Source organism: Tupaia chinensis, unplaced genomic scaffold (assembly GCF_000334495.1).
Source record: "Tupaia chinensis unplaced genomic scaffold, TupChi_1.0 Scaffold000484_1, whole genome shotgun sequence".
NCBI lineage: Eukaryota > Metazoa > Chordata > Mammalia > Scandentia > Tupaiidae > Tupaia > Tupaia belangeri.
Window position 1 is genome coordinate 1,587,014 of NW_006159996.1, and position 11,352 is coordinate 1,598,365.

Sequence of the window (11,352 nt, forward strand, 5' to 3'; positions counted from 1 at the left end):
TTTGTCCCTACAATTAAGTTGCCCATTTTCTTAGTTTTTGAACTCTTATTTCTGTGTGTCTGCATTTAATTTTACTGACATAGCATTCCCTTAAGAACTTCTTGGAGATCTGGTCTGGCACTGGTAAATTCTTTCAGGTTTTGTTTATCTGGGAATGTTTGGAAAGTTTTCTTGCAGGATTTCATGGAATAGATTATCAATGCCCTTATGAGTCTCTTCGCCTTCTGGGATGCCTATTATCCAGATGTTCGGACGTTTAATTGTATCTACTATTTCTTGTATATTATTCTCAAATTTTTGGGCCATTTTCTCAGTCTTCGTGGTGGATTTTTCTAGGCCAGCAATTTTCTCTTCTACATCTAAGATTCTTTCTCTTCTACATTAGAGATTCTATTTTCTGTATGATCTAGTCTGCTTTTAATACTTTCAAGGGAGATTTTGACTTCTAGTATTATAGCCTTCATCTCTAACAGTTCCATCTGATTCTTTTGTAATATTCCTCTTTTAGATCTTGCATGAATTTCCTCACCTCCTGGAACTCTTCAACTCCTTTCTCCTTCCTCTTCAGCAGTTCCTTGTCTCTCTTCTCTTCCATCTCGGTAAGCTTTGCCATTATGAATGTTCTGAATTCTTTATCAGACATTTCCATGACTTCCATTGAACTGTGTGCAGATGAAGAGGAGTTATCCTTTTCCCTTGGAAGAGAGGTATTTTCCTGCCTTCCCATATTTCTTGTGGTCCTGCAGCGATTTCTAGTCATCTCGTAGATGGTCGATTTCGTCCCAAATTTGGAAGTTCAGTCATGCGAGTTTTCTATACTGGAGGCTGAATTATCAGTGGGACCTCTTCATTCCTCCGTTTCCCCCAAAATGGCTAGATCGTAGGAGCCATGGAGCTGGTTCTTGAAGAAGGGCTGTTCTCAGTAGAGGCCCCTTTCTAAACCCAACCAAACCCAACCAAACTCTCTGGATTGCATGTCTGTCCACTTGTTGGCCTTAGGTTGGACTTTTTTTTATTGAATTTTTAAAATTGTATATTTATTATTATTATTTTAATTTGCTATATGGCATGTGCAGTCACCAGAGAGAAACAGAAAGAGAAAGAGAGAAGGAAAGTAAGAAAGGCTATGTGGGAGTCCAGCACCTTACCCACCACACCACCTCCTGGTCCCTTGGACTGGATTTTGTTTCCTACATTCATCCATCCAACAGACACTGAGTATCAACAACTCAGCTGTATTGTTTCAGTATCTTGGATTAGAGCAATGTACACACCCCTCATGGAGTTAACATTCTAGTAGAAGATGGACAAAAGCCAAATGGGAATAGTGTGTTAGTGGTGATAACGGCTGTGGAATATTATAAAGCAATGCAAGGAGGTGGGCAGGGAGTAATATGCTACCATGTAGTAAGAGTGATCAGAGAAGGCCTGTAGAGCAGTCAAGATCTGAAAGACAAGATGGTTCTGTTATATTGGCCATTGGTTATATGAAAGCAACATAGAACTAAGAAGACAAGAAGCCACTGCAAAAGTAGTCCAGGCACAAGTGAATTGGACTGGATGATGATAGTGGCAGTGATGAGAAGCATTTTTTAAAAAAAATATTTATTGGGACCAGCAGTTAGCGTAATGGCTGTGTCACTGGACTCCCATGTAGTTGACCGCAGTTTGAGTCCCGGACCCAGTGGCTTAAACTCGCACTGGGCGCGTGTGCGTGTGTGCCCAAGGTCCTGAGAGGAGAATGGAGGAGAAGGGATTGTGGCATGGCCATCTCCCCTGGGGAGTGATTTCTCACTTTCTATCTCTCTGTCTCTCTCTGTCTTTCTGGTGAGCGCATGCGCCATATAGCAAAAACTTCTCAAAAAAAATTATTTATTATCATCATTTTTCAATTTTGTTGTTGTTGTTGTAGAGGGTTTTTTTTTTTTTTTTTTTGGTTTTTTTTTTTTTTTTTTTTGCTATAGGGCAGGTACGCTGACCAGAAAGACACAGAGAGACAGACAGAAAGTGAGAAATCACCCCCCAGGGGGGATGGCCACGTCGCAGTCCCTTCTCCTCCATTCTCCTCTCGGGATCTTGGGCACGCACGCACACACGCCCAGCGTGAGTTTTAGCCATTGGGTCTGGGACTTGAACTGCAGTCGACTACATGGTAGTTCAGCAACATAGCCATTACGTTAACTGCTGGTCCCATTATTTTTCAGTTTTAACCAGAAAGAGAGAACAAGCCGTCAGGTCTGGAACTTGAACTGTGGTGGGCTATGTGGGAGTCCAGCATCTTTAACCACCATGCCACCTGCCGGCCCCAAAAAGCAGTTTTATATAGCAGATATATATTTTTTTAGAAGTTTTTGCTATAGGGCACGTGTGCTCGCCAGACAGAGAGAGAGAGACAGAGAGATAGAAAATGAGAAATCACCCCCCAGGGGGGATGGCCATGCCGCAATCCCTTCTCCTCCATTCTCCTCTCAGGATCTTGGGCATGCACGCACATGCGCCCAGCGTGAGTTTAAGCCTCTGGGTCCGGGACTCGAACCGCAGTCGACAACATGGGAGTCCAGGGACATAGCCATTACACTAACTGCTGGTCCCAATACAGCAGATATTCTACAGGTAAGGCTGACAAGATCTGATGATGGATTGGCTTTGAAAAATGAATGGCAATTCAAAGATATCTTCTTGCCAGAAGCAATGCCTGCTTGCAGGTACAGCATGGGAGTAGGTCCTTCTAGGGCCCATTGATTACATCTGATGTCTTTCCTAGATACAACCATCCAAACTTCCTATGTGAAAGGTCTACTCAGTATTATTATATTGGGGTCTACAGGTAGCATGGTGGTTAAGGGTGCTGACTCCCACATGGCCCATCATAGTTTGAGTCTTGGACCTGGTGGCTTGCTTTCAAACTCTACCGCAACTTCCCCCTTCTTCTCTGGTCAAATTGAAATAAAATAGATAAAGATGAAATAACTCTTTGAAAAAAAAAGTATTATGGTGTAAATATCAAGTTAAAATAGCTGAAGTAAGACTATAAACCCTACTTTTGTTGTTTATTAATTGTATCCTCAAATAAATAACAACCTCTCTAAGCCTCAGTTTCCTCTTCTGAAAAAAGATGGGGCATTTGGGACCAGAAGATGGCATATGATTACATCACTGGACTCCCATGTAGTCAACTGCAGTTCGAGTTCCGGACCCAGTGGCTTTAAATTCATGCTCGGTGGGTCTGTGTGCATGCCCAAGATCCCAAGAGGCGAATGGAGGAGAAAAGATTGTGGCATGGCCATCTCCTCTAGGGGGTGATTTCTAGTTTTCTGTCTTTCTGTTATCTTTTCAGCAACCACATGCACCCTATAGCAAAAATCCCTAAAAAAGGGGCCGGCAGGTGGCATGGTGGTTAAAGGCACTGGACTCCTACATGGCCGACCACGGTTCAAGTCTCGGACCTGGTGGCTTGCTTTCTCACTTCCTCTCTCTCTCTCTCTCTCTCTCTCTCTCTCTCTGTCTCTCTCTGATCAAACTGGAAAATAATAATAAATAAAATAATTCTTTTAAAAAATAAAATAATTCTTTTAAAAAAAAATCCCTAAAAAGAAAGACATAGTATCTCCATCAAAGTGCTGTTGGAGATACCAAGAGATAGTACACATAAATAGGCATGGTATAGAGCCTAACACCAAATCAGGGCTTAAAAAATACCTATATTAGGGCCAGAAGGTGGCGTGGAGATTAAGGCAGCTGGATCTTACATGGCAGACTACATGGCTTGAAAGACTACCCAGACTGCCCAGTCGCTTGAAAGACACTCTGAGGATGTGTGCATGCCCAAAACCCTGAGAGGAGAATAGAGAAGGGATTGTGGTATGACCATCCCTTGGGAGATGATCTCTCACTTTTAGTCTCTCTTTCTCTCTCCGTCTCTCTCCAGTAAGCGCACATGCCTTATAGCAAAAAAAAAAAGAGAGAGAAAGAAAATACCTATGTTAAATCAGTGCCTAGTGAGAACAAGCAGACAAACAAGGCTACAGAGTAAGGGTTGTCTTTATTTGGATTGTGAAGTATAAATATGAACCAGTTTTGGAAATACAAGTTGTAACAGTTCAGAAATGGCACCAGAGACTTCCAGAAAGGACCATGACAGCATACCTTTGTAGTTTGGGTGAGATGGGTAGGGTTATATAAAAGCCTTCCCATCTCCAACCTTCTCTATAGCAATTGGTAGGTAATCAATTACCAAGAACAGTCAGCTCCAATGTTTCTTCTTCCTCTTTAGTCTTTCTTTGCTAATGCCTTCTCCAGACTGTCCTCTGCTGCACTGACCCCTGCATGGAGTAGCACCAGAAGAATGGCAGGAGTAAAAGAAATGTCTTGACACAAGGGATGGTGAGTTCCCACTCTGCAGGCCGAGGGCCACGGGTGAGGAACCAGGAAAGCTGTAGGCATGGAAGCCCAACCTCTTCTGAGATTTGGCAGGGAGAGGACACAGGGAAACACTGATATCTGTTACACTTTGACATCAGCACCTTGGGCTTTCAAACACAAATGGTAGACAAAATTGCCTAGGCAAGACTGCAGTCCAACTCATAGAGTGGCTCTGACCATAGTTAACCCCTACGTCCTCCATACAGAACTCCCCGAAATGTGGACAGACAATAAATTACTACAGATGGGTCACAGATTCATCTCAGATTTGTGGCAGGGGAGGGTGGCACCAAGTCAGAGGTGGGTATGCAGGGTGGCAGGCCAGAAAATTGCCAAAGTAACAGTCTAGGCACTTGAAATATTATTGTTAGGTTGTTAAAAACTAAATAAATTAACATACATAGAATAAAATAAATATATAATTTAAGAGGCATTTTACAAACAAACGAACAAAAAAATAATAGTTGTTATTTTTCTATCTGGGTAGAAGTCCCAAAATTCAGAGTTCTCGGGCTTGTGGTATTTCACAGTTAGCTCATCAAATCCAGCACTGTAGAGTCCAAATGGCAGGTCCCTCGGTAACTACTTGAATACATGGCTTCTCAATCTTGGTTGCTTTCTTCTAGTCTACAAATTTTTTCTTCTTCCTTTCTTCTTATTCTTTTCAGTCAAAGATTCTGGAGTATATGGAATTTAACTGGCATTAATCCAGAAGATAAGTGTTTAAACAAACTTATGGGGGGAAGTTGGGTTTGGTGGAGGGGAATCAAAAGGGTGTAAAGGTCCCTCGCTTTTGCTTTCTTCTGACCCAGATCCCAGTGAACATATCCTGTTTGGCACTTGAAGGCTCTGGTATTTTGCCAAAGCAATTATGGGAGGTCCGATCTAGATAACAACTGGGGACGATGGAGTCTCCATGGCTAATTGTGAAGGTCTTCCCCTTTGTAGATTCTGCAATCAGCTTGTGTCTTCTCAGAAGCAGTAGTTCCCAGGTGATTCCTAAAGCACGAGAGGAAGGTGTTTAAAGCCAGGTCTAGTCTAAAGAGGTCTTAAGAATCCCCCAAAGCCAGTTTTAAGAAATAGAAAAATCTTCTGGGAAGGCAAGGGAGGAGCATAAAGGGTGGGAGAAGCTGTCCTCTCAGGCATCTCTCGGGTATCTCTCTAACAACTTTCACCCTAAGTGTATATAAAGCACTGACAGTGCTATGAAAATAATCCTACAATGGGACCAACCCTGACTCTGCAGTAACATACTCCCAACTCCTAGGTCAAGAGAAGAATTTGGCATTCATTAAAACAGATCCAAGAAAGGTAGTGATGGTGCCAAGGAGCAAAGGATGAACCATTACCTTGACATGGGTCTCTCTCAGTGGGAATTAGTCATGCCCAATTTCACTTTCTCTTCACTTTCCACATCGTAACCTCCTCTCCTGTGGTACCTGAGAAAGAGAAGTTCTGTGAGCAAGCCTTGCCTGCTATAACAAACTGCAGGTCCCGAGCAGCTCCACCTGAAAAAGTCCAGAGAGTCTAGCAGCCCCAATAGGCCTCCAGCCAAAAGCCCAAATGCCCAGAGATATTCTTGTCTCTAACAGCAGACTACAATTTGCAGAGAGCTTTCTCCTTCCTGCTTGATCCTCACAACATCCTTATGTGGTAGGTGGACAGAGATCACAATCATAGAAAGGTTATAATCCTCAGATAGAACCAGTGACTTGTTCTAGGTTTCACAACAGGAATATCGCACTGCTTGAAAACAGGCATAGAGTGCCTCCCTGGTAGGTCTCCTTTATCCTAGAATGTGCCTAGATTGGAAGCATGGTCTGAGGTTCAAATGCCCAGAATCAGAAAACTATACCAATAGCACCACCTATGCTTTGACTACCAACCTACGCATCATTGCCAACAAAGAACAGAACTGAGAGAAGGAAATGTGTGAAGAGGTAGCTCCGTGGTTGGGTTGTTGAGCCACAAAAGTAGTAAAAGAACTACTGTGAGTGGCATACCTGCTCTAGCTTGGTAAGCTTTACCCTGGGTTCTAGAAACTAGACTCATGTCACACCAGAGAACTCAAGTTTTTGGAGCATCTGCCCCAAGAGTTAGTCCAGGATCTGGGGGAAAGGAAGGCTCACGGAGATCATCAGATGGAAGACCCAGGAGGAGGAATGGAAGTAATTTGCAGAAACAGCCTTCAGGGGCCCCCAGCACTCACCTAAACATGAGAAGTCCCACGATGACAAGCAGACAGACAGACGACAGCACTATGGCCACCACGGCCAGGATGGTTGTGTGGTCATATGTATACAAGCGATTTTCTACTGGAAGGGTCAGTCCATGGCACCTCTCTCCATGGTAACCTGGGTGGCAGCTAGTTTAAGACACAATAAGGAGAGATTGTTAGTGGTTTGGCCCCTCTCTCTCAGCAACAGCCCACCAACTCTATAAGCCACACCTCATTTCTCACACCCTCAGCCTACCAATCTCTACCATGATCTCTGCCCTTCCTCTATCCTTCTCCTTAAGGAGGAGACTCTTTCAGACACCCTCTGAGTGCTCTATAGCATTCCTTCCACACATGGAGCCCTGCCCCTTGTTATTCCCTCTGACTCTCTGGCCTGAGAGTTCTGCTTCAGGCAGGGAAAAAGCGAGGGAGGACTTGAAGGTCTCAGCTAGACATGTTCCACATGTGGCTGATCTATTACATGTGTGTTAAGGCGTTCAGTTCAAGCCCTTTAAAAGGACTTGGGCACAAGAACAGGTGGGTTGACTTGAGGGGATTCGGTATCACTCCCTCTAGTGAGGCCCCTCAACATTCTGACCCAGAAATAAACTCAGCCTTGCCCATCAATGCTTCCAACGTCTAGTCCCTCTCCACCACTGCCCAGCCTATTAATAGGTCCTGGTCCTTTGCCAGGAGTCGTTTTTCTCAAGTTTCCTTCATTTAACTCCCAGCTCCCCCTGGGTGCAGGGCCCAATTTGGGAACTTAACTTCAGCCTTTGGCCTCTGAATGCTGGACTGTCAGGCCTCCTTCATCACAGGACAAAGCAAACAAACCAATACAACATCTTCCTGCACAGCTGCCCCGACAGAACATGGAAGAATGTTAAAAGCAACTCCTTGGCTCTTTCACTCAAGAACTAAATCATATGGCAACTACCTCTTCTAATACAAAGCATTTCCTTAAAGCTCTTTGGAAGACTCAGAAACACAACTGAAGAAGCACATTAAAACCCATCCTTTATGAGCACACATCCTTTATGAGATCTTTGATGTAGATAAGAGTCCCATTTTACAGAAAAGTGGACTTGTTTTCCCAAGGTCACGCAGCAGGGGAGAAAAGTGGTTGTGGACTCTCTGACTCTGAGCTCAGTGAGTGCTGCTCACTTACACCCCATGACTGCCCACTCCTCAGTCATGGGGTGCAGCAGCACAGTTTTCCTGGAGACGTTAGGCCTTCAGATCCTGCAGGAAGCACTGAGAACATGGTGGCCCTCTATTCTGAGCTGTACTTTCTCTGGAAAGGAGGTTGTGCACCTGGTCCCTCAGAGCACCAGAGAGGCTTTAAGAAGTAGACCTTAAGAAGAGAGGCCAGGCTGGGCAGTGCTGTCATCCCCCCCTGCATCTCTCTGCACCAGCTCCCTCAGGTGCACCAAGGAGCCATCTCACTGCAGGATAAATGTACACAGTTCCTTGCCCAGCCTCTCCATGCATTTCCCCCTTCCCCCTAGGTGGGCAATAAATAAATAAATAAAAACTCCATCCTGCCAGGACTCGTAGGAAGCTCCCTACACAGAAGTTTACAGTTAACAAGTCACCATTTTCAGCTAGTATTGAGCCTCATAACACTGGTAGACAGGTACAGCCCCCTTTTAGGGATTAAAAGGCTAAATAAGGGTCAGAGTGGTTAAGTACTTTGCCAAAAGTTTCACAAGTAGGAAGCAGCAAGGATCAAGACTAGAGATCAGTCTTGGCAGATTTCAAATTCACAAGTCTTTCCACACTCAACAGTACAGATAATTCCAAGGAAACATATCTGCTAGGTTCCTGGGACTGTCTGACCTGTTCTCTGGCTGTATTATGATGATGAATAATAAATAATAATAAATAGCAAGCATTCAAGGCTTACTCTGAGCAAGTACTCCATACTAACTGCTTCATAAGGATCATTTCATTTAATTTAAAAACTATCTCTGTGAAGTAGTTCTTTCCCCATTTTAAAGATGAAGAGATTGAGGCTTAACATCTGTTAAATAATTTGCCCAAGAGTAGAAAGCTAGTGAGCAGAAGAGCCAGGATTCAACTGAGCAGTCTGGATGGCTTTGGAGACTATGCTCTCCTGGGGGAAAGGAAGCTTTAGTCAAGTCTGTTTTTCACTTCCAGTCCATCATTCAAACCCCACAGATAGTTACTCAGATGATAGAAATAAAGCTTGGCCTCAGAGTCCCGCAATTCAGTTACATAAGCCCTCCACCCCCACCCTGAGTCAAAAGGATAATAATGTAAACATCCTAATATTACCCACCTCTCCCTCCCTTTGCGAACGACTCCTGGCTTCCCCAGGGAAGGAGTGGGATAAGAGGACATTCTAGGAGTCGTGGGGTACAGGCGAGATCATGTGTCTTGCCCAGAGCCAGCCGCCCATCCAGACTAGGACATGTTCCTCCTACCCATGTCTGTGACCCACTTCAGTACTTGTCTTAGAACAGAAGCAAGAACCTTCTAGGGTCCAGAGATCTTCCAAACTAGATTTCTCTGTCCCTACCCCAAAGGTGGAAGGCACACCATTTGACGAGGAAACTTGGAATACATGAGTTCCAGATTGGTTCTGCTCTTTCTGGCCAGGTGATATTGGACAAGTCACATTACTAAGTTTCCATTTCCTCATGTAAAATACAGGGATAAAAACTGTCCACCACACTAGAATATTGTGAAAAGGTCAAATGAGCTAATATAGATGAAAGCACTTAATAACAGGCCAAGCCCCACATATATGTGTGTTATCAGACTCCAGGGGGCGCTGTCCGTACTGAGAAATGGGGTACCTAAGTCAGCGGGAGCCAGAGAAGGGGCTCACCATTCCTTCTCAGCATCTGGGCAGTGAAGCTGCTGGAGCCCCCAAGCTGTTTCTCTTCCAGTTTTGGGTCCTCCTCAGCCCTACTGCCCCCAGGTTTCCTCCAGCCACAGGAAACTTTGCAGCCAACTATTGGGTCAGCAGCCAGTCAGGAGCCCAGGAAACTACTCTTTAAGGGCAACTTTTGGCTAGTGACACAAAAGGGTTTTCCTGTTCGTGGTGGCTGCAGAGGGCCAGTCTAGGAAGCTGGCTAGTCTCAAGCTCACCACGGCAGCCTGGACACACCCTGGCTGGCGGTTCCTGGGTCTGGAGGCATGGAGAAGATACAAAGGGCACCAGATGTCAGTAAGCAGATGTCACATTCCCACAAACCAGAAGCTCTGGATCTTCTTGCTGCTTTCTGCCCTAAGTACCAAGGGCTGGAGGCAGGAGGCAGCCAGATCAGACATGGAATCTACTTGAAAATCTGACCAAGAAACTAACATAAAGCCTTCAAATCAGACTGCTATGCTCTTCAGCTTTTACTAGCCTCCAGGACAATTGCCCTCTATAAAACCCTGCTTGAACTCTATAAGGACAGGGATGGGGACAAAGGATGAAAGCCAACACCTGGTGTAGCCTAGGGGCATGAAAATGCGCTGGACCAGGAGTCAGGCACCTGAGACCCTGCCCTGATTCCATCTACTTATTTATCTTCCAATCTCAGGCAAATAACTTTCTACTTTTGACTCCAATTTCCTCAACTTTCAAGTAGAGATAGCAAGTCCTGCCTACCTAGCTGAAAGCTTTTAAAATTCCAGGTGACTCTACCTCCCCATCCCTAAGAATACTGTCTAGCATTAAACAAGTGCTCAACACACCTGCTGGGCTCAATTCATATTGTACATACTGAAGCTCTAGGACGAAAGGAAGAAGGCATCGAATGCTTATCACTATTCCAAGGACCACCAGAAAAGTGATGCTAAGCATGCTTATCAGGTTCTCTGGACTTAGGTGGTCAGTCAGACCCAGCTCTCCAGGACAGCAACCTTATAAACCTTCTCAGCTGAGCAGTAGAAGTCCCACATCCATCCACCAAACACCCTGGACCTGTTTGGCCTCAGCAAATTCCTGGCCTCCATCCATCTTGACTACCCTCAGAGGCACTTTGTCCACTCTGTGCCAATGATGCCATTTTATAAATTTAAGACATTTCCTGCCCATATCCCAAGAATTGAGATATGGAGTCTGTCTATGCCACTCTAAAGCAACGCCTTCCAATTTCAAGCTCTTTACCAGGATGTTATAGAAACCAGACATGGTGGGGAATAATGGCCTGTCTGCCACCTTCAGAATGTAGGGCAGCTCTACTGTGTGATTAGACAGAACAAAGAAGTTTTAAAAAGCAAGACAGGGATGGGGCCAGCAGGTGGCGTGATAGTTAAGGTGCTGGACTCCCACAGGACCAACTGCTTTCTCACCTTCCCTCCCTCTCTCTGGTGAGTGCACATGCCCTATAACCAATTAAAATAATAGTAAATAAAATTTAAAATAATTCTTTTAAAAAAAAAAAAAGCCAACAGAGGGTTAGCCCTTTGCCCAGTTGGTTAAGGAAGCTGAGTGTCACATGGGCAATTTAGTTCAAGTCTTGAACCTGGAGACCTGAGAAACACATTGGGCATGTGTGTGTGTGCATGTCCAAAATCCTGGCAGGATAAAGAAATGAAGAAGGGATTGGGTGCGGCCCCACCCCATTGTAGGGTGCTTTCTTCCTCTTTCTCTCTCTGTGTCTCTGTCTCTTTCTGGTGGACACATGTGCCCTCTGGCAAAAAAAAAAAAAAAAGCCAAGGAATCTGCACCAATCACAGGGAGAAGAGACATA

At 44.7% G+C, this 11,352-nt stretch overlaps 1 protein-coding gene across 2 annotated transcripts in view; it reads right to left on the reverse strand.

Annotated features, from left to right (window-relative positions):
* Window positions 1–4,035: 4,035 nt before the first annotated feature.
* Window positions 4,036–11,352, reverse strand: part of HBEGF (heparin binding EGF like growth factor) — a 13,827-nt gene continuing 6,510 nt past the window's right edge. Inside the window, exons 4-6 of one of the 2 annotated variants that reach the window (XM_006156207.3) lie at window positions 6,632–6,787; window positions 5,772–5,861; window positions 4,036–5,421 (exon numbers count right to left, since the gene is read on the reverse strand). In XM_006156207.3, the coding sequence (XP_006156269.1) occupies window positions 5,789–5,861; window positions 6,632–6,787 (229 nt within the window). In that variant the 3' untranslated portion in view covers window positions 4,036–5,421; window positions 5,772–5,788. The remainder of the gene's footprint in view (window positions 5,422–5,771; window positions 5,862–6,631; window positions 6,788–11,352) is intronic. The other variant, XM_027774831.1, reaches the window with a different exon arrangement.